The sequence below is a fragment of the Centroberyx affinis genome, unplaced genomic scaffold (genome assembly GCF_046629955.1).
Source record: "Centroberyx affinis isolate AG114_WGS23_722 - 3 ecotype Tasmania unplaced genomic scaffold, CSIRO-AGI_Caff_v1 ptg001908l_1, whole genome shotgun sequence".
NCBI lineage: Eukaryota > Metazoa > Chordata > Actinopteri > Beryciformes > Berycidae > Centroberyx > Centroberyx affinis.
Window position 1 is genome coordinate 401,786 of NW_027280271.1, and position 24,506 is coordinate 426,291.

The 24,506-nt window shown below is 40.5% G+C and overlaps 1 protein-coding gene across 1 annotated transcript in view; it reads left to right on the forward strand.

Moving 5' to 3' along the window:
* Window positions 1-23,539, forward strand: part of LOC139653280 (fibroblast growth factor receptor-like 1) — a 30,898-nt gene extending 7,359 nt beyond the window's left edge. The window contains exons 2-7 of the mRNA XM_071530269.1: window positions 14,112-14,301; window positions 15,146-15,318; window positions 16,362-16,542; window positions 18,668-18,846; window positions 23,163-23,331; window positions 23,520-23,539. Coding sequence (XP_071386370.1) covers window positions 14,112-14,301; window positions 15,146-15,318; window positions 16,362-16,542; window positions 18,668-18,846; window positions 23,163-23,331; window positions 23,520-23,539 — 912 coding nt within the window. The remainder of the gene's footprint in view (window positions 1-14,111; window positions 14,302-15,145; window positions 15,319-16,361; window positions 16,543-18,667; window positions 18,847-23,162; window positions 23,332-23,519) is intronic.
* The last annotated feature ends 967 nt before the right edge of the window (window positions 23,540-24,506 follow it).

The following is a 24,506-nucleotide window of genomic DNA, read 5'->3' on the forward strand; positions in this document are numbered from 1 at the left end:
GAAAACTTAGTGATTTAGGCAACTGGATTTTTACAGAAAAAACTCGCATAGTGCCAGTTAAAGTACCACCAACATGAGCAAAAGTCAATTATATTTTCAATGAAGCATTCATTTCTGCTTCTTTCCCTTCATATCTTAGTTGAATATTATTTACTACTGTAATATGAGCTATACAAAATAAAGATTTCCTATATCGGAATAAAAAAAATAGTAAACTGATTTTAGCCGAAGAACTAGACCCCCCCCCCCTCTATCTCTCCTGTCCTATCAGGTCTCAGAGCATCAGACAGTCAGATTGGGTGATTCCATCTGTCTGTCCTGTCCGGTGGGGGGAGGGAAAAAAACAGTGCATTTTAGTAGGCTATAAAGTAGGCTATTATTAGGCTATTATTATTGTTTTACAATGGTTAATTTACAATGGTTTTAGTTGCATACATTTACTCACCAGCAGGTGGCAACAAAGGCTAATTTTATGTAAATAACAGCCTACTTTAACAGTGAGACCGCTTCAGAATTAGACATTTCTTCCCCTTTTCGTCACTAAAGACATTACTTCAATACGCAACTCACACAGTGATTTCAGCCTATCATTTCTAAAAGTAAATGTAGAGATCAAGCTAGCTTTACAAATATTACTGAGCATCAACTTACTGATGCCACAAGAACATCATACTGGGGCCTGATGGTTGACAGTGAGACGCACAGGGTATTCCTCACATCGAGTCTGCTTCTAAGTCTGTTCTTAGTGGCAGTCATTTCCTACCATGCTAGCTGCTTTTCCCCCCAAAAAGTTCATGGCAGATGTCTTTTTGCAGCAGGCAGAATTAACTCCTCTCCAATTGTAAAGGGCTTTTTAACATTTTCAGGTTGTGCATCACCATCTCTTTTACCCGAACAGTCCGCAAAGAAACGGTCCATGGAGGTTTGCTGAGGCCCGCTCACCTCTGCCTGCACACTCAAAGAAACGAATTTTTTATGTTTTGGATGAAATAACATGACTAGTGTAGGTGCGAAAATTAACCACTTTTTTTCTTTTATTTTTTTTTTATTATAAATAAAATTATAATTCCGCAGCCATTCTACGTAGCACCTCCAACAAGTGCCTAGTGTGTGTGTATGAGTTTGTATGTTTTGGAAAATACAGGATATGAACCCTGGTTCGGATAAGGGGTCAGGGTTGGGGGCAGGGCTGGGCAGAATACAAATCCCAATATGGAAATATACTTACATATGCAATATATGTAGTATGAAATAATTGAGAACTTTAAACATATTGAGATCAATAAAACACAAAATGAAAGGGAATGGGAATATGGGAATATGAGGAAAATGCATAGAATGGGTATCATATTGAGTTGACATACACATACACAGTTATTTTGTGAGTACTGGTTCGAGGTCTGTTTCTGTCTGTGCATTTGTATAAGATAAGAGACTTCTAATTACCACACACACACACACACACACACACACACACACACACATACTTTAATTTACCTTCTTGGCCTGGCTCCCATCAGAGAATAAACAGACATACACACAGACACAGACACAGAAAGAAACACAGCCAGACAGGCATGAACGCACATGTATATGCAGACACACTGCACACCACACACACAGACACACACATACACACACACACACACACACACACACACACACACTGAAGGACATAGAGATGAGATGTGTTTTTCTGGAATTAGCAATACTGGTGTTGTGATTTGACTGAGAAAACACCCGTCATCCACATATAGACATTTTTTATTAGGTCTATGGCTAACTGCTGTACAAAATATATGGGAAAATCAGTCACTATTTTTTCCGTTCCTGAAAATTTGGCAATTTAGAGAGAAGTTTTTACAGGATAGTGATAGTATATACAGTAAATGCTAGGTCAGTTGATGAAAATAACTTTGATAGTTCTCAGGTCAAGTGGCTTTAATGAGAAATTGTGGTAAATTCTGACTGTGTCTACTCTAAATGGTAAAATTGTGAATGTACAAGTTTCTGTGTTTTTTGTTCTCGAAAAAAAATCCTAGTATACTCCAGTCTGTGGCTTCTTATACTGTGGGTCAGGAGCCAAAACGAGTAGTGTGCCTGTTTCTGGTGGCCCAGTATGTTTTAATGAGCCTGGGATTCCAGGTTCACAGGCTAATGTTTTTTAGATGTGGCTGAAAAAGGTTAAGAACCCCTTATCTAGAGTTCTCTTAAAGTTTAAAGTAAGAGAAACCTCTCCTCTGCCATCAACCAGCGTTTTTCCTTGAACTAAGCACTCCCTGTCTGAAAATCACCCTACCACCTTCTGGCTCCTTCTGGGTGTGTTTAGGTTGAGACGAGTGCATTCTCTCAGGGGGCTGGATGGCTCTGTGGACTCCAGATATGAATAGTGAAAGAAGCTGTTTGACTGGAGCGTCTTTGATGTTTCCTTTAGAAGGAAAGACAAATATGGACTCTACAACAGAGCTGTTAACATGGGGTGTTCTGAGGTGATGATGTTGTTAGGGAAGCTCTGCTGCTGGTCCCTCTTGTATTTCTCAATGTTATTATTATTATTATTATTATTCCTCGGAGGAAAAACTGCCTTCCCATGCATGAAAATGCACAAAACCTTGCACATAGGTCCAGTCCCTTGCCAAACGTCCTCAACTGGTATAGGGGGCCAGTAGTCTTGATGGTGGCGGTAAAATTCAAATTAAAAATTCATAAAAAAGGTCTCTACGCGTAGGTCACCAGCCAAGATAATGTTTTAATCCAACTTAATAAAGACTCTGATAATTACTTAATCCACTTGAGTGCCTTGGACCTCCTTTTCCATTTTTGAAGACTTCAGACTCCCTGTCACCAAAGAGCACCAGTGGGAGATAGGGCTGGGCGATATGGACCAAAAATCATATCTCGGTATTTTTAGGCTGAATGGTGATACACGATATATATCTCGGTATTTTCTACGAAGTGGGCTAAATGTTCAGTTGTAAGTAGGGCTGGGCGATATGGACAAAATCAAATATCACAATATTTTTGACCAAATACCTCAATATCGATATTGCGACAATATTGTAGGGATGACTATTGGTGCTTTCACAAAATATTTACACAATGAGATTTTTGATATAGTACATAGTAATGTGGATATAATGACTAAGTGGGTAAAGTCAAATAATAGAACAGCTAGAACAGTCTGGTAAGTTCAGAAAATGACATCACTTTACTGTAATGCAGCCTTTAAAACCAGGAAAACACACTTATGCCATATCACGATATTACGATATCCAAAATCTAAGACGATATCTAGTCTCATATCACGATAACGATATAATATCGATATATTGCCCAGCCCTAATGGGAGATACCAGAGACACCCCAGTAGCGCTCCTCTTCTCCTTCTGTTCACTTTTAAACCATAAGTGGTGTTTGGCTCAGTAGGTAAAGGATCAGCCTCTTATTTGGAAGATATGGAGTATCGTGTTAGTTCAGGCAGAACACTGACGTTGTGTACGCTATCAGCTGATTGGCTATCAGCTGTCCAATCCAACAACTGACTATCATGACCAATCACATTCAAACAAGTCAATGAGGCAGTCTTTATAATCTGCCAGCTCACACTGCTGATCATTCATGCCACTGCAAACTCCCTCCACCACCCCAACCTCCTCCTGCGATTATCTGTACACAGGATGCTTGTGCAAGCTATCTCCAAATTATGTCTGATTTTATGTTGGTGTTCATATTATTAATGATATGTCTACTATGCCTTGGGGGGTTTATTATGCTCCCCATATAATCTCTCACATGCTGCTCGGATGAATGTGAGTTCAATCCAGGCTTGTCTTTTCTGAAGTTATAAACTGCCAAGAAAACGGGGCATATTTTGCTACAAAAAGTTTGGCGATTGTGAATAACTTCAAAATATGCGACAATATGGTTGCAATTAAATGATAAACTTGAGAAAAGTCACAGGCTAACACAAAATTAGCCATAACTAATTGACTTCACAGAAATCGTCTGTGGGTCTGTCTGTCTACCTTCCATAATGTTTTGTCTATCTGTCTTTTTAAGACCCTGGAATCACCACTTATGGCTATATTTAGGGGACCAAACACGTAGTGCTGGAACCCTATTGTTTTTGCTGGAATTCTTTCTTTCTTTCTTTCTTTCTTTCTTACTTTCTTTCTTTCTTTCTTTCTTTCTTTCTTTCTTTCTTTCTTTCTTTTTCTCCCCTAAAAGTGTCTGCAGCTCAGAAACTGTAAGTCCATACACCATATTTGGCAGGTGGGCTCCTACGGCCCCCCGTTACTCAGGCCAGGCAGCCTATGCATATTGGCCAGATGGTGGCACTATAACAAGCAACTTTATGTTTTGGCCAATAACTTCTGAACCGTGTATTGTAGACTGAAAATTCTTGCGTCTATAGATTCTTTGGAAGGTGCCGAGTCCAACCGATATATTTTAAATGTCCACTACATTCTCTTGCCCGCCATTTAAGAAACACTAAATTTGTTGTGTACAATCTTGGGACTGGGTTTTTTCAAAGTTGTATAAAGGTTATTGATAGGTCAAATGGCTTGTCTTTTATCGACCGATAAACTTTTAACGAAACACACCATAACACTAAATTGCCCATAACTCATTAACCATTCATCTAATCAAGCCAAAATTTGAAACACATGTTGAGAAGTGTTGCTTGAACACTACACAAAAGTATTTTGAGCTCTACCGCTAATGGGTGCTACAAATGCAAAAAGTTAATATCTCATCTCATAATAATAATTGGCTGCATAGATTTTTATGAAATTTTGTACACATGTTCTAGGATGATATCCAAGTCGATCCATGAAATTTGGTCATTTTTGGGCAAGTGGGCATGGCTTATAGCATAATAACCAAATCGTCGGCTGAAGTGAGATAAATCTTTCGTACACTGGTACCTACCCCCGATTCTGAAGTCGCCCCCCTCTGTTTATTGCAAAAACTGACTGTGATCCCACAGCATTGTCCTCCTAAACTGTATGTTACAGGAAAAAAACAACATGATTTTTGTAATCGGCATACCTCATTTAGTAAACAGCCAAAGAATTGTAATGACAACTTGAAAACTGAGCGTACGGTAGATGGAAATGTGCAGCTGCAAATAGTTTAATAAATTGACAATGTGATATGGTCAAGATAATTTGATCAATCTTCATCAAACTAAAGACAAATGATGTCTGGACTCACAAGATGATGTCTGTAAGGCCATGTGTAAATTGATTAATGTGGGGCACTAATACAGTTGTAATATTCTGTCTGAGGCTTTCAATATGGGACTATCACCTATGACCAATCACTTGTCTCTTTGTTTTGTTTCCCCACTCTGAACACTTAAGTGGAAGTTGGCAGAGTGGTTAAGCCACAGAACTTGAATGGATAGAATGGTCTTTCCCATTCAAATCAACGCTCCTGAATGGTCGGAGTGGCCATTCACACGGTATGTGTACCGTTCCATAATAAAACCTCCTTGGTACCATTGGCCTAGCTTCCGTATAAACCGACTTACGGCAAGTCGCAGCGACCTACTTGGAGGAAAAACTGGCGTTGCGCTATCTCTGTCACTTTGCTGTCAGCGGGAGGCTACTCAAGGATTTTTGGACCGATTGGGTTTAATTGTGCTATATGTGGTGTCACCATAGAAACTAACCATGGATGCCATTTTTTGGTGTACTAGCCAAAATACCATAGAAGACAGTTGTGAGATCAAGTCCCTGAAGAACTCTGACCATTTTGAAGTTTCATGAAAAGTAAATTAACACTAAGTCACACAGTGCAGAAAACTCAAAGCAGGTATTTGACATCATTTGTCAATGGCAAAATACCTGATTGTCATCACTGATTGAGGTGTGGCCAGACCTTTCAACCCATAGAGAGCAGTGCAGCAGCAGTTTTCTGGCCCATGTGACTTACTATTGTTTTATTCGTTAATGGAGAGTACTACAATGTTCTATGAAGTGATTAGCACATGAACTTGACAGAATGGGCCAACACAAAAGCCGTTGTCAAGCCATAACTAATAGACTGCATGTCCGATCTTCACAACATGTCAGTTTTTGTGTGTGTCTTTCTACCTTCTGTTCTGTCTGTCTGTCTTTTCAAATTGTGCTTGGACCCCACAATTGCTGCTTGCGGCTATATTTATTATCATATAGTTGATATTACTGTTGTTTTCAGATGACCAGGAGGTACCAACCCAGACCACTTCTCCTCCTGTTCTGTCAGAACCAAGCTCAGAACTGACTCAGCCTGATATTACCACAGAACCATGGGGTAAGAGACCCATAGAACCTTAGAGAGTCTCACAAAATGCTATAAAACATTTTAGAATCTTAGGCCACATCCAGACTAATAAGTTTTGTCCCTCTCCCGCCTGCACCCTAATAAGTTTTGTCCCGCTCCCGCCTACAGAAACGGATTATCCATTCAGGCTTTTTTGGTCATAAGATATTTATTGTATAATAATAAGTTGGTTGCCATCGCTGTCGGGGACAAAAAAGGACTGCCAAATGTCAGACTTCCCTTTAGTTGATTTTTTTTTTAGAGTTGGTTTATTGTCTGCGTTCTGATTGGTTGCTAGTATAACAACAAGAGGAAACTACGGGCTCATAAGATATTTATTAACAAGAGTCTACCATGGAAAAAATATCAATTTTGAGTTGGAGATAGCTTTTTATTCTATTTAATTAAAATATTTATTTTTATTTTTTGTGGGATTTCTCCACAGTCTTTTTTGTCCCGCTAGCTGTACTAGCTAGCTGTCTGCCCACTCCCACCCGCAACACTGGAAATTAGTCCTGCGCTGCAAACTATTTTGACGGGTTCCTGTGGGTCCCTCGGGCAGTGCCGTCACTAGTGGGATGAAAGGTGGTGACCATTCCAGGGGCCCACAGCTGGAGAGGGCCCACAACAATTCCACATGGATGCATGAAGTAATGTATTTTATAGATATTTTATAGATCTAGGCATTTGATACTTCAAAATAAAAAATAATAAACCCACAAATGATGCAATATATGATGAAAGTAGTTTAATTATTTTTTTGGTATATCACATCTGCTGCTTATGGCCACACCAACCTGTATGCGCGTTTAATACTTGAATGGGAGACCGCCTTAGAATACCAGGTGCTGTAAGCTTTTTCACCTTTCTAGGCAGCAGGGGGCACTGCTTTTTCATCAGTGAGACAGGGCTTTGAATTGCAGAGCTGACAAGCGACAGTACTTGTTAACTTCAAGTTGTGGCAAGTAGTCAAGATGTTGCCTGTTCTTGTTGTTTGGGAGCCTGGCCTTTGTGGTCTATTTTCTGCTTTTTGCCTGGCCCATGGGACCAGCCCAGAAGAGTGAAAGTAGCTAACTGACTGACTGACTACCCATTGTTGAAATTTGCGCGAGAAGGGGCGAGCAATGCTTGGCTAGCATGACATGTTTATCGGTTAAATTACCTATTCCACGTTTATCGGTTAAATGACCTATTCCACCAACGTCACATACCACAGGTAATAACGTTACCTACCATTAAGGTTTGCAGGACAGCAGAAGATGTGGATGTCTGGAAATTGATGCCGAAGAGTGTGGCTCAATTTGTGAGATCCAATATGGCATTATCAGTGTATGGGACTCAATGTGGCATTTAGCTCATAGGTGAGAGGCCATCTCTTAGTCAAAGACGCCCTCTAGAGGCCATCTCACAAAGCGACATCTCACTAAGCGTTACCTGACTGCCTGCTGCCTGACCTGAATTTGCCTTGTGATGTCCTCGGCTGCATCGTGAGAAAAATACAACTCAACTTTTTTCATTTGCTGTTTCACAAACTGTTGTGGTTTGCAGATAAATCTATGAACAAATGAGAGGTGATTCCAATAACAGTGACCACTGCAGCCAAATGCTACTTTTTTGCACTTTTGACTACTGGATTCCATAAGATGTTGTACTGATTGACCCTTTACCCCACTGATGTCATGATTGCCTCACAGCTGAGGACACAGAGAGGGGCAGGGCTTTATCTATTTAAGACACCTGAATGACAAGATCCACTTACTAGTCTGAGGAATGTCCTGTTGGACCAAAACGTTACTTTGTATTAAACAGGTGTTGCATTGCATGTAGCAGAGTGCTGGAATTTCTTCCATTGTTTATTCTGGTGCTTCTGTTCATGCCTTAAGTGGAAGCTACATTTGTTATTTTTGGAATTTGATATATGTGTGGCAAAGGAATTCAAGAAGTCTCTATCTGATCAATAATCCATGGTTCCATGGTTCCAATAATCCATGGTTCCATAATCCACAAGATAATAACTTGTTCCCACAAGATAATTAACTTTTGCGCACAAGATAAAAAGATATCACCTTTCGGGACTTTAGGGGCTCCGTATGAAATATCGCTCTACAGTGTGGATTTCTTTAACCTCCTGAACTCTTATTTTGGTGAGGGGAGGTTGTTGAACCAGATGTAGCGATGACCAATCACAGGATTGAATGCTCATTGAGCCAATGAGAGGTAGTGTGTATTTAATCCGCCCCACACCTGAAAATCAAATAGTTGTTTTCTCGTTTTTTGCCACTTTTGATTTCACGCAAGAATCAAACAGTACAAATCAAAAGTACATGGACCCAGGTCCGGTACCATGTAAATATATAGGAACTAGAAGGGCACTCGGAGAGCGCAGACCTCCGCCAAGGTTCGTGCTATTATTGCTTGTTTGTGAGTTGGACCCGGATCCGCTCCAAAATTTAATGGGTTCTTCCTTGGCCCATGCTACACCCTTCCATGATGTTTCATGAAAATCGGGCCAGTAGTTTTTCCATAATCCTGCTAACAGACAAACAAACAGACAAACGGCACTGAAAACATAACCTCCTTGGCGGAGGTAATTACTACTGAATTGTAGAAAATAGACACGCTTCACTTTACAGGTCCGGTACTATGTAATTATATATGAATGCAAATATGTTGTTGTATAATTATTAGCCACGTTACTGTGTAATAGTTTTTTTGTTAACGTCTACTTAGAAATAGTTAGGGACCTGTAAAATGCTTTGAAATACCAGTGCACATGAGTATGATAGGATAGGATAGGATAGGATAGGATAGGATATACTTTATTGTCCCCGTGGAGGAAATTTGTTTTGGACTCTGTGTTGCTTTATGCATATCAGTAGAAAGTGGCGTGTGTAAAAGAAAAGCGAAGACAGATTGAGCAGCGAAGAAAATGGATTTGACCTCTATATCCAAGTTGAGTATTAATTCACTGCATAAAATATGCCCTTTATATAAAAAACACTTACATTTATTTTATTAAAAAAAAGAGGGGCCCAGAGCAATATTCTTTCAGGTGGCCCAGAATTCCTAGCTACGTCCCTGCCAGCTGGAGTCATGCAGGATTGCAGGCCTGTAGTTGAATGTTCCTCAGGGTTGCCAGTTCCTCTGTCAGTCTGCAGAGGGCACTCCTCAGAGCCTGGTTGTCCTCTTCTAGTTGTCCCCCACCAAAGGGGGGACTATGGATCGGTCTCCGTCCGTTAGTTCGTTCATTCGTTCATTTGTTTGTTAGTTAGTTAGTCACACTGTAACGTTGACTTTGTGCCGCAAGGGGGTGGCATTGACAATGAATGGGGACTCAGTGGTAAAGCAGGTCATACAGGTAAGGGAAAATGCCCGACGAGGTGTCCATTATCAGGAATTAATGGACGACGGGGAGGCCTGAACTGTTGCTTTTGCAGAGTCCATTAATTCCTGATTCCATTATTCCGCTTTTCACGAACAAATGAGATAGGCCATGTGTACTGTCGGCCGCAGCCTGAAGTAGCGAGTTGAATAGTGAATGGGATGTGAGATGATCGCTTACTGTATGTGATGCAAAGTATCAGTAAGTTCAGAGGGGCAAGTGTACTTCTTGCAGCTTGTGTGTTACAGTCGCCATCCTGTGGCGTTCAGAGGATGAGGCACTATGCTATGGTTACTCATTTTAGATACAGGCTGATACTACGTAGCCAGCGCATTCATTTAGAACGGCGAACAGACAGTTTCAATGGAACTACTTAGTAGGTGTACATTATCAGGAATTAATGGACACCCTGCAGTCAATCAGAATCAAGTATTCACCCAGACCATGGTATAATTAAAGTTATCATACAATGTGGGGGACAATGAATGGGGACTCAGTGGTAAAGCAATACAGTTAAAGTTATCATAGGTAACATAATAGTCTACACACGCTACACACTTGGAGACATCAGACTGGGTTGATGTGTTGAAGTGAGAGTCAATGGAGAATTTTTGGGCAAACCTCTAACCACAAGACCCTGTAGTTATTGTACAGTTGTTGGACTGTTGTACTGTTATTGCATCATCACTGCACTACCACTGTGCCTCAGTGTTGACTACTTATATCATATTACCACTTACCTACTGTGCAATACTATATATCACTTATCATTTCGCATTTATATTATTCATAACACTCACGCTCCTGGTGTTGTATGTTATATTGTATATTGTATTGTATTATAAATTGTATTGTAGTGTACATTGTGTAATGTACGGATTGTATTTATTGCGTATTGTAGTTCTTATATTTTGTACTGTATTGAGTAAAAACAGGACAATTACAGTTACTACATTTCAAGATATAACTTGTAAGCCTAATTCTGAGGAGAGTAGGCAACAGAAATATATGGTCAATCTGTCCTTTCATTGTCCCATACGAAAATGCTTATACAATTTCACTCATATTTCAAGTACACTCAGCAATCACTGACTGACCCAAGGGTGGAACTACATCACTGGTGGGGGACAACATGTTTACTATTTGCTTGTTCTCTCATGGCCTGGTGGAGTTCTGTTCTCTCAGCTGCAGTTACTGTGTGTGTGTCTCCCCCATGACTGGGCTGTTGTCTCTGGTCCTCTGGTGGAGGCTGTTGGTTAGACTTTATATATATTCAGTGAATTCCTGTTCCAGGACAGACAGGCTCTCTCTCAGTGTCTGCACTCTGCAGGCTGTTGGACTATCTAGGGGTGTGGCTGGTGAGGGGAGTCACAGGGAGGCTTCTGGACAGGAATGTCCACAGATGAACATTGTTGCCAAAACATCTTAATACAAGAGAACAAGAGAGAAAAAAGCGTATTATTATTGTTATGATTATTATTATTATTAATAAGAGTTTATTACTTATTACTGGCATGATTTTATAATGTTTTGGATAATTTTATAATACAATCCCTCTTGTCAAATACAATCAAAAGTCTTTAAAATCAATAAAGCATGCAAAAAATGTCCTCTTGTTTTTTTTAATCTACATTTCAGTGTAGGTAAATGTAATGTTGCTAGTAGTGTGGTGGTTTCATAGAAAGTCAATTTGCCCTTTGTGTTCAGTAAGGAAGGCCAGCATTCGGGCATTGATAATGCTGCAGAAAACCTTCTCCAGGTTACCGCTCTCACAGGTGCATGGTAGATGATGGTATTTGTCATGGTCTGATTCATCTCCACTCTTGTGTATTGGGGAAATAAGGCCCAGGCACCAGATGTCAGGAAAGCAACCAGATTGAAGGACAAGATTGAGCAACTTAAGCAGGGCCTGTCAAAGATCAGGGCTGCGGTGTTTCAACAACTCTGTCCTAATGTTGTCAGGTCCACATGCTTTGCCCAATTTTAGTTTGTCTTCAAAGAATGTGTCATCTAATTCTTTCATTTTAATTTAATAATCAAGGGGGTTCTTATAGTTCTTGATGGTTGATTCTACAGTTTTCAACTTCTTGGGATCTGTTCAAAGAGTTTTTCAAAGTTATTTTTCCAAATGTTACAATTTTGTTGGGTGGCCTCTTAGTGTTTTTGTCCCACCTCTTCCCCTCTGTCTCTCTCTGGCTCTCTCTGTCTCTCCCTCTCTCCCCCCCCCCCCCCCCCCCCCCCCCGCCCCCTCCCCCCCCTCTCTCTCCGTCTTAGTTTATCCCAGGTTTACTCAGCCCACCAGGATGCGTCAGAGGACTCTGTTCCGACCAGAAGGCAGTTCTGTCAGGCTACAATGTCAGGTGTGTTGTGCTGGAACATATCCATATCTGTATATACACTGGGTGTGAGGGAAATTGTGAGGAAGAAGCCGCTGTTCGTCGGTAAAAGTTTGTTCATGGATTTATCTGCAAACCACGTGTGTGAAAGCAGCAAAGTGAAAAAAGTCAAGTCAATTTAGTGTGTGAAAGCAACAAAGAGTCAATATTTTTTGTGTCAGGTTTGTATTTTTGAATGTATTTTTTTCGTAGGAGACAGCGAAGGCATGTCATAATGCTTCAATTCATTCGATTGACCCATATGACTGAAATCTGGAGGACTATGGATCGGTCTCTCTTCGTAGGTTTGTTTGTTGGTTTATCTGTTGGTTCATTTCTTGGTTTGTTTGTTTGTTGGTTCATTCATTGGTTCCTTTATTGGTTTGTTTGTTGGTTCATTTCTTGGCTTGTTTGTTGGTTTCTTTGTTGGTTCTTTAGTTCATTTGTTGGTTCATCCGTTGGTTTGCTCGTTGGTTCACTAAATGGTTTGTTCATTGTTCCTTTGGTTCATTGTTTGACAGGCCCGGACTGGCCATCGGGAGAACCTGGAGAACTCCCATTGGCCTGCCTGCTCGGTTTGGTCTGCCATCATGGTCACTGGCCAGTGATAAAAATGCAAAATGGAATATAATTTACTTAGGCTACAACATCGCGGAGTAGCCAGTCAGCTGATCTTTGTACAGTCCTCCCCCTGCTGCCTCCCACCTACCTCCCACCTCTGCTTGTCATGAAACGCAATTGCCCACAGCATCAGTAAACAATGCATAGCCATTTGCCAGATACAATTTGTTTTAATTTGCTTCCTTCATCAGTCTGTGCCTTGCCATGCACCGGTTGACAACGTGCACCGTATTAAGTTTGTGTGAAAGCTAGAACGTGCACCATTAAAGGAATAGTTCACCCAAAAATGAAAATTCTGTCATCATCTACTCACCCTCATGCCAAATGAAACACAGGTGAAATTTGTTAGTCCATATATAACACACAGGGCGGTTGCCAGCACAACTTGGTAGCCAATGGGGACCTGTTCTTTAGAGTTCCAAAATAAAAACAGCCAAACAATCACACTGAATGGAAAGACCTATACACCATTATTTGTTGCAAATCAATCAGCTGTAGTAAGATTTGCACTAAATGATGGTGTAAATATACTGTAGGTCTTTTTGGAACTCTGAAGAACTGGTCCCCACTGACTTCAGTTGTTTTGGAGAAGGCTGCTATGGAGTTGTGCTGGCAGCCTCCCTGTGTGTTATATGGACAAACTTCACCTGTGTTTCAACTGGCATGAGGGTGAGGAGATGGTGACAGAATTTTCATTTTTGGCTGAACTATTCCTTTAAGGCGAAGTCCTAATCGCAGCAGCATGGGTTCAAATCCAGCCTATACCTTCTGCTGTATGTCATCCTCTGTCTTTCCTGTCTTGTCTGTGACTGTACAATAAAGCAGAACTGCCCAAAAAACTTAAAAAAAAACAAACAGATGGACAGTCACAACCATAAAAACATAAAAGGTAGAGAGGAAGAAAAATAAAGAGTATAAAGAAGAGAAAGGCCCTTGAAGGGGATGCTGTAAAATTACAGATGTGTTTGCGAGGCACAAGGTCGGTCAGGTACAGATGCATCATGCCAGTGCCCACTTGAATCTATTTCATGTAAAAAAAAGAATGTACACACAGAATCGAATTGCCAGTGAAGAGCTAAGTTTTTGTTCTATAAGGTGGAGATGGGAGGAGCAGTCCAGTATCAGCTCTTGTGGGTTGTTTGCAATAGACAATAGGAAGTGAAGGAAAGTTTACACTTAATACACTGTAATATAAGCCACAGCATTCAGTGTTCTCCATATGCACAGTGGCGTGAGTTAGAGTAAGGTGGTTGGTTGGTAGTTTGTTGGTTTGATTGTTGGTGTGTTTGTTGTTTTGTTGGTTAGTTTGTTGCTTTGTTCATTGGTTTATCAGATCAGTTTGCTAGTTGACTGGCCCAAGAGGAGCGGAGGGTGACATGTTTTTCTTTCTTTCTTTCTTTCTTTCTTTCTTTCTTTCTTTCCAGGCCAGTGGTAGTCCAGTACCAACCATAGCGTGGTATAAGGACAAGGTGGAGCTGCCTGCCCAGTCTGGCCAGCAGCCCCAGTGGACACTGACACTGAGGAAGCTCTCAGCGCAGGACAGTGCCACCTACACCTGCCATGTGGCTAATGCAGTTGGCAGCATCAATGCCAGCTATAAACTAGATGTTGTAGGTAAGTAAGATAGATAGATAGATAGCTCAGTCTTTCACTTCTTTCACTTTTCAACCCCATGTAACCTAAATTTAGCCTAGACGGCTATGAGCCATTTAGACGTGTTTTAAACAGCTAATCATGAACATTTTTTTTTTTTTTTTACATATAAACTGTTGACACTGTTAAAAGGCTTTTAACAGGTTAGGTTATATTTGTTTTAACTTTGAAATATGCCAAACAACTTCACTTCAGTATACGGTGCTCAAAGGTCGAAATTACTTAATGTTTATGAATATATTTATTAATTGAAATGAGATTTATGAATATCTATGGTATAGGTTGATGCCCCCATTGTGGCTTGTTAACAGCTATTTTAATAATCTTGATGTATATACTTAAATTTTTTCTTATGGGATCGACTGTGATTTCTGAATAACTTGTAAATGATTTCTAACACTATTGGATCATTGGTATTTTCACTTAACTCCACCCTCCTTCAATGTATAGATGATAAGGGGTGGAGCATTGTCTACTTATGGGATGGTTTCCCACAGAACCCCTGATTGCTCTGAGGAAGGCTGTTTAGCCGATGCACAAAGCATAATAAATCACTATATTTCTTTAGCAGAGAAAAAGAAGAATTTCAGCAAATGCCATAGGGTTCCAGCACTACGTGCTTGGAACTCCAATACCCACAATGCCTTGTGGGGCAATCAAGGAACTCAGTGAACTGCATTCTTTCTCACTCTAACCCTATACCTGCCACATTATCAATGTATCAAGCAGCATCAACTGTAACTGTGTGTGTGTGTTTGTGTGTGTTTGTATGTGTGTGTGTTTGTGTGTGTGTGTGTGTGTTCAGAGCGGTCCCATTGTAAGCCACTGTTAACAGGAGTCCATCCAGTGAACACCACTGTGGAGTTTGGCGGCACTGCTTCCTTCCAGTGTAGAGTCGGCAGTGATGTCAAACCCGTCGTCCAATGGCTGAAGAGGGTCGATCCAGGCATGGGAGAGCACTACAACTCCTCGCTGGAGGTAAAGGGACAGTACTCTGATTTACTGGCCTCCCCAGCAAGCCTCGTTTCTGCTTTGTCAGAAGTGCTTCTTAGAACTGCCCGACAAGAACTTCCTAAAGCCAAAATGGTCTCACTTGGTAGGCTAAGCTGCTGTGCACTGAGGACTGTTAAAACCAGTGTTTCTAGGTACCACTGCTGAAATTATTATTTTTTAAATCAAATGTAGCCGATTTCTGCCGAGACGCACCTTCATGATCAAAGTGACAAATAGTAATCTGTGGTTGCGGACAGAGAGAGAGAAGCACACAGACACACTGCCTACAGTGTTTCTAGAGGAAAGACTGCATAAAATGTTACATTTCTATTTTGTGTCCTCCACGCTGCATCCCCTAGCCTCTGCTGTCTCCCTCCAGGAACTGAATACACAGTAGCTTACTGGAAGTTGTAAGGTACAGGCTAATCTCGCTCACAGACGCTTGATAATATATTATCAAGGGTCTGGTAGCAACGTAGGGAGGGGGCGTTGACCTGAAATCCGTTGACATTGAAAACCACAAATCATGGTTGAGGGGGTCGGGACTTTAAGCCACAGCGTCATCTCAGCATGTAAATAGAAATGTAGGAAGCATGCCTAAGTCTGCATTAATTGGCATGGCTCATTTGCATCCCAAAAAAAAAAGGTTTACACTGACACAAAATAAAAAGTTGGTCAGGCTATAGAAATTGATCTAAATTGATCTCTAACGTGCCATCACTTCATATCTGTCATTCGAAGATGCACAGTAGCAGAGTCTCCAACTGTAAAACAAAAGTGAAACTTAAAATTCCCCAATTTGCTTCAAACATGCCTGTGTTAATAACGGGATTTGTAAACAGTAACCTGATAATGTTTCTGCCTCCCTACAAACTTTAACAGTAGGTAACATTATTACATTGTGATATTTAAGTAAGCGGAATTAGGTGATTTAACTGGTAACTGTAGCAATACATGTAGCCTAATCTATTCTTTTATTCTATTCTAATCTACTCCACTCCATTGCATTCTGCTATCTTCCTTCCCAGATTGGAGGGCAGCATTTTGTTGTCATGCCGACAGGGGAAGTGTGGTCTCGTCCTGACGGCTCATACCTCAACAAGCTGGCTATTACCAAGGCAACGGATGATGATGCTGGGATGTATATATGTCTAGGCGCCAATACGATGGGCTACAGTTTCAGAGCGGCATACCTTACTGTACTACCAGGTAAACAAGACATTTTCAACCATTTATCAGTTAACATGTAGCAACTGATAATGTAACAACTGCTGCATAAATTATAATAATAAACATTAAATGTATATAGCACAAATCTAAAAGCAGAGTTTACAAAATGCTTTACAGTAAGGCATAAAAACAAGTATATTAACATACATAAAGGGGCATAATAATGTAATAACTTGTCAAATGTGGTAAAATGCCCCTCAAATGAGTCAAAACATGCAACAAAACCTACATTTTTTAATATTGTTACATTAGCTGGCGATTAGCACATTATATGGGGTGTAACTTTTTAATTATTACAATATCAGTCTGAAGATGCTATTACATTATCTGGCAAATTATAGCATGAACAGGTTTTATAGCCTTTTCGGCTCCACAGTCAGCTGTTGGTAGAAATGGCGAGCTCCCATTGCTAGCCTCCTGTTGCAAACAATGAGTCCAAACAGGTTATGTCAAAATATCTCCAAAAAAGATATCTGTAGGCTCCACAGGGGAGTTGAGAGTAAATGGAAAAGTTGCAAAGTACATAAATTAAAACAAGGACGCTGTCGGGGGCAGACAGCAAGGGTAGATCCCCAAAATTTCCCAATCCTCGAAGACCGCCACCGCGTCCGCCGCGGCAGATCCTTCTCTTTGGGCTCAATTTCCTGTGAGATGGTAAATGCTAGAGCCATGAAACTTTGCGGCATGGTCTAGTATGGCTTCAATTAGACCCACAAGAAATATGACCCCCATCGGCTTGATGGTGGTGCTATAATTAAAGGTCAAAAATAAAACGTTTAAAGGGATGTGTCTCCCATAACGTTTGTCCGATTTACATGAAACTTGGTACACATGTCCACCTAACTGTACTATACAAATTTGCATCAAGGTCCGCCTGGAAAATTTTTGAGATATTTTGAATTATTTGAAAAACACATTTTTAACATCTCCTCCTACACCGTTTGACCGATTACCACCAAAATCGGTCAGTAGCATCTATGGTCCTACGCTCTTTAAATTTTGTTCATAGATTGTTGATATCTACTGTAGTTTTGAAGATATTAACTCTAAAATTTGTGAAGGAGGCGTGGCCTATAAGCTAAATTGTTATAACTTCGTGATAGATGGTCCAATCATCATGAAACTTGGACGACATGTTTAGATATAATGAATGAACATGTGTGCAAAGCCATTGAAATATTGACCAATAGGGGGCGCCACGTTTCAGCTCTGGCTGCTGTACTGGCATGAACCCAGCCATCGCCGCTAGTGGCTATTTTAAATTAGTTAAATTCATTATTGAGTGTTACAAAAATTAGTTAAGGTAGCCTACATACCATTTATTATTGGGGAGACAATCCCTAGAGGATTATATCCATTCATTTTAGAGTGTTTAGCCCAGAAGGAAAAAAAATATTATTTGGCAAAATAAAAATAGTTGGGACATACAACCAATATAATTGGGAAGATTAACCCTGGAGTCTTATTGTATGATTATTGAATGACTTTTTATTACATTTGACTTTGAGGATTTGGGAATTTCGGGGATATACCCTTGCTGTTGGCCCCCGACAGCATCCTAGTTCACTCTGATTTCATAACAGAATTCTGCCATTACGCGCACTTTCACTAATCAGGAAATCACATAACTATTTTTCTCTGCCGCAGCACAGACTGCTGTGAGGTGAAAGTGTGTTACTGAGTGATCTAGTTTTGCGGACGGTCAGGTCAGATTGTAAACAATTGCACATGGAGCTGGGTAGAGTTTGGTAGAAGACTACCCACTGAGGGGAAATGGTGTGGTGCTGCTGCTTTCTGGGCTGTGGATATAAATACGTTGGTTGGTCGTCATATCATACTACATATCAGTACTACAGGTAGGTAAGACAAATCATATATAGGTCCAAAATCGCCAAACTTGTCCTTTAGGGGAACATTTTATTACATTTTGACAAGTTATTACATCATCCAACCATTATTACATGAACAGTTGCTACATAGCATAACCACATGCAAAGAATGTTTCCAGTGATGTCGAAGTGTCTCCACAGTGTGTTTAGAAGGCAGCCAACATACTGACTTTTGTTACATAGTGTTGTCCTCTTCTTCTTCTCTCTTTTTCTAGACCCCCAGGTGGAGAACACGGCCCCTCCCCCCCACCTGAGCTCTGGTCTGCCCTGGCCTCTCATCATCGGCATTCCCTCTGCTGCCCTGCTCATCGTTGGTACCATCGTTCTCTGGCTGTGCCATACCCGCTGGCGCCAGGGCTACGGTGCCAGCCTGGCCAGACCAGAGCACAGCAAGGTAAACACAGAAAGACGTGAACGATCACACAGTTGCTTCAGTAGTAGTCATACCAAAAAGTTATTGTGCTTTATTTTTGGGCACACGGCACAAAGCGCACGCAGCATGGTGACTGATTTTTGGTAATTCTGTGGCCAGATGTGTGCAGTGCCCCTGCAGCACTGTTGGAAACAGGGTTGGATAAGTTGTGATCCAATACCATGAACATTTTTTCTATCTATCTGTTTGTGTTATAACCCCAGAATTGTCCAGGGGAAAAGGGACGCAACATAAGGATGGTTGAGACAAAACATAAGTCTGCAATTAGAATGAAGAAAACAGCAGGTTTATTACAGGAAAAAGGAAGCTTAAATTAACCAAACTTCGGGATGGACCATGACCAAACAACAAACAAAAACCCAGTACTGCCTAGGACTGAAAAACTGCCCAAAAATAAAGGTGAAATGCAGTAGCTCATTATGAGCTCCCCAAAAACAGGATAAAAAATGGGAAACAGCTCAAATGGCAGTTCACCTCTACAGTGCTTCCAAGGACGTCAAAACAAGAATGGCCATCTTACAATATCAACACCAAAAAATCCCAAAGTTGGTATCTGAAATTCAATCCGCCTGCAAAACGACAGAGGGATCACACACTCAACCAGCTAGTAAACAACCCAACCCAACACAACCCAACCCAACCCAACCCAACACAACACAACACAACACAACACAACACAACACAACACAACACAACACAACAGAACCCAACCCAACCCAACCCAACCCAACCCAACACAACACAACACAACACAATAAGCAGATCAGGGAAGTGGCCATCAGGCACTGAAGGTGTTACAGTAAATACCCTAGGCTGCACTTTACTTCCATCAGCCAATGAGAGGAGGCAGGAGAAATGTCAACCAATGGAAGCGAGACCTGTCGTAGAACCTGAAGAGCACATCAAAACAAGAAGGATCACACCTTACATACTGTGTACATATGGACATAACAGTCTTTCTATCTAAATAAATGAATAAATACATTTTATCTAGCTAGCTCTAGCTTATGTTTGCTTCCTGGCTAACTGCTGCACCATAATTTGTGTGTGTATGTGTATGCATGTGTCCCCTCAACTAACCTACATTAAAACCATTAAAACGCGTTCTTCACTGTCAGCAGCAAAAGTTAGTCGCTTGATGCATTTTTACCAGAAGAAATACATGCTAGCGATCTGTTTTCACAGCACTCATTCTAAGTGATATTTTGTCCACACATTGGTTAGCCACTAGCCTGGCTAACCAATTTTGGAGTAATACCAAACTTCTCAATGTTGGTCAATTTTGTGCTGCAAAAGGTTGAGGACACAGTCTTTGATTCTTGAGGCACTATCACTTCTATTGCACAAAAGGAAAATACTCTCCAGCTCTTATTCATTCATTCCGTCACTAATTTTTCCCGGGAGAAACCGGGGAATGTAACTGTTTGCCATGTCTTTATTCATAATAACGATATATCTACCAAGCAACAGAAGTCCACCTCCCGGTGAAAAAACGGAGGAAGTTAATCACAAATAAAGAGTTAGCGTTTCTCAAAAAAAGGAAGGAAAAAGGAAATTCAATTGGTTATCCCCAATGCTAACTTCAGCCTGCTCTCCAATCAAGGTGTATCAGCACAGAGTTTGGACAACTGCTACAGTCCTTTAGCTGTGTCTACTGTACTTCAAACAACATGTACTCACCACTGCTACAGTCCTATAGCTGTGTCTACTGTACTTCAAATATGCACTCACCACTGCTACAGTCCTATAGCTGTGTCTACTGTACTTCAAACATGTACTCACCACTGCTACAGTCCCATAGCTATGTCTACTGTACTTCAAACAACATGTACTCACCACTGCTACAGTCCTATAGCTATGTCTACTGTACTTCAAACAACATGTACTCACCACTGCTACAGTCCCATAGCTATGTCTACTGTGCTTCAAACAACATGTATCACCACTGCTACAGTCCTGCTACAGTCCCATAGCTTTGTCTGCTGTACTTCAAACAACATGCACTCACCACTGCTACAGTCCTATAGCTATGTCTACTGTACTTCAAACAACATGTACTCACCACTGGGCAGAAACCTTCCTCACCAAGAGTCTCATTCATACAATGAATGTGTCTGTCAGTAAAAATAAAGTGGCCTTTCAGTATGATGAAATATGTCAGACTACATACAAATTCATCATCTTTGAATCACTCACCTGCAAAAAAATCTAGTGGAATCTTATATTTCCTGGCATTAAGTCCTACAGTGCTGAGAAGTGCTGCTTATTTCCAGTGTAATGCATTAAGAAAATGTGATATAAATCAGTTCAGGTGGTGTAGCTACACTGGTCCAATGAAATAATGGCCACACATCATACAGATGTCTTCTGAAGTTTTATTTTATCTCTCTCTCTCTTTCGTCAGCAGACACCGTGAAAACTACAAGAAAATAAAAGATATAAAAGGTTCAAAATATACATCTCTCTCATTTTAAAGTCTCTCAAGGAGTTCGCAAAAACAGGTTTATCAAAAAATTCAAAATGGTGAACAGAATTTTTTTTATTAACTTCCAATAGTTCAAGAAATATAGGCCAAAATGCAAAATTCTTTACTTTAGTGCCCCCTGTTGGCCAATCATCACAAGATTCTGGTACTGAGATAGCAGTAGCACATAGGAGCCAAGTTCCTAGAAAATCAGGCTAGTGTTGGGTTGAGTTTCGTTTTGCTTTTTTAGCTAATAACCAACGTAAACCTTCCCGCCCATGTCCTTAAGATACCTATGGCGAAAAAAACAAACAGGGATTTTGAAAAAAAAAACTTCGAAAATTTCAAAGGCGAGAAAAGAAAAGGTTAAAGAGGGGGTTAAGGTTTAAGTAATGCAGTAACGGAGCGTTACTGGGATTAGTAACTGTAATATAATTATTGAATTTGAAATTGTAATCCCTTACACTACTTGTTACTGAAAAAGTCACATTACTGTGTTCCTCAGAACATGTTACTGCCCAACACTGGTGTTGAGAGGCTGCTGAAATTTGATTGGATGATGACGGCAATGTTTTTTTCATTAATCAACCTGACCTCATACATCCTATTACAACCTTTGTCCAAGACACAGCATTTAAACATTATTGGGCAAACGGTTGAAGAGTTATTGGCATTTTTCTGCTGTGGCGCTGCTATGGTCCAAATTTCCTAAAATTTTGAAAGCCATAGCATAGTCACCTGAAGAGGTGGGTCAAGTTTCATGAGTATCAGACTTTGTGTTCATAAGTAATTGTTCATTTTGCCAAAAGGGCCCATGCGCCAAAATTGATTGGCCTATGGCAACCAAATGATTTGGAAGATCACAACATCCCTGATGAACATCCCATAGCTAGCTGTGTTGCTACTGTTCAGTTAAAGGTCCCATATCGTGTAAAACAGGATTTCCCTTGCCTCTTTGATTCTAAATGAGTTGGATGTGCTATCTAAACATTGCGAAAGTATCAAAACGCACGGTAGCCAACTAAATCCACACAATCCATATTAGAAAACCTTGCCTCTAAACTTCCATAACTTTGTGGCATCACAAAGGTTCGCTCATTATCATTTTTGTAAGAAATAAGTGTTTTTTTCAAAGTGGTTGAGCGGTTGTCATTGTTGTCATTACTGGAGAGTTTTTCCTTCCTTTTGCTGTCTGTAGCTGCCGTGTCTGTGGTGTCTCACATTTCAATCTTGAAATGGTTAGCCAATCACAACAGAGGGGTCGTTAATATTACTGAGCCTTAAAGGCACAGCAACAGGAACAGCCCAGTCTTGGTAAGGCTCAGAGAGATGCTGGAAAATGAACGTGTAAAAATGGATTGAGAGTGTTTTTGTTTGTTTGTTTGTTTGTTTATTTATTTAAGAAGGGACAATACACATTAATTAACATGAGTACTTAAGTACATCATGTAAAAGTGCCAGATTTAGCCGTACAGGCTAGTTTTCATCTTGGCAGAGGTGGTAGAAGTACACAAATTCCCTACTCAAGTAAAAGTGCAAATACTCATTTAAAAATATACTCTATATATAAATTTACTTAAAGTATATAAGTAAAAGTTGTTATCTAAAAAAGTCATTTCTAATGTTCTAAAGGATTTTACGACGGTAAGCAATGCATTAGAAAACACCAGCCTTATCCTTTAAGTCAATAAACCTTTCTTGACTCCTTGTTGTACTGCTCCTGTCTGACTCCTCCTTGTTCTGTTCCTGTTAGTCTGACTCCTCCTTGTTGTTCTGCTCCTATCAGTCTGACTTCTCCTTGTTCTGCTCCTAGGGTTCCCTGGGGCATAGTGACCACCATCACCACCCACACCCTGGGCTGAATAAAGACCCTGGAATTGGTACCTTTTTGGGGGCCAGCCTTGGCCCTGACTACCTTTCCCACCGAGGCCTGGGTCTGGGTCTGGGTCTGGGAGGGGCTGGAGCTTCCAGGATGTACCCGGGTACATCCAAGGTGTACACAGACCTACACACACATACACACACACACTCCCATGCACACTTTGTAGAGAGCAAATTGCACCAGCATCAACATTTCCACTACCAGTATTAACACCACACATACAGACACACACACACACACTCTCTCTCGTGCTCTCTTTTGCTGCCACTCCCACCTGCACACATTCAGGAAAACTGGCTATACAATGAGCCAGCTTCATCAGAACTGCATCTCCCAGAATGCAACAGCGCATCAGCACAGCCTGTACAAATCGACATCTCAAAAGATGAGGTCAGAGAATGGAGGAATGTTTTCACCTGTGGCTTGCCCCTTTCATTTCTCACTATTTATTCGTCGTGCAAGTGATGTGTCTAAAGGGACCTTTAAGGTCAAACACCTTTAAGGTATTGCCATGTTCTGGTATGTTTTCAGAGAGCTCTGATTTCAGTGTGATCAGGGGGTGCAAAGGCCAGAAAACTGTATCTCCTAATTGGTGAAACTGTGTGTGGCCTATGACATTATGGCTTATAACTCAAACAGAATTTCACCAGTCGCTATGAAATGTGGTAATTTATATATAATATAACTTATATATATGCACACCAATTTCCATACAGATCTGACCAGATTTTGCCCAACAGCAGCACTTTGAGCGTACAGCTAAATACAGTAAAGCCAGTACAAAGTTGGATATTGACACATTTTAACTTGCTATTACATTCTTCAGTATCTGAATTTGATAGCTGGGGTGCTGGTGGCTTTACAGCCTAATCTTTCATGCACTGGTACCTATACTAAATTTTGAAGTCCACCACCAAGTTTTACTTTTTTTTTTTTTTTTAACAAAAACTGTAAAACTAATTAAATCTAACTAGTCCCACATACTTTGCACAAATTACATGAAAATCACTACAGAGCATCATTAGACCTGCTATCTCAAAAACTTGAATTTGAATTCTGCCCTTATGGAAACCATTAGTCAATAGAAAATATAGCATCTTTAAATATCAGTTTTTCACTTATGGAGCATTCAATACTTGTAAAAATAAATAACATACATCTCTATGCTGTCTAGATAAAGTGCGCGAATTTTCAGAATTTTATCTTGAAAACGGACTATTTGACACTAGTTTGAAGTCTGCCTTAATATGGATGGACAGAGCTTATGCACTCTGG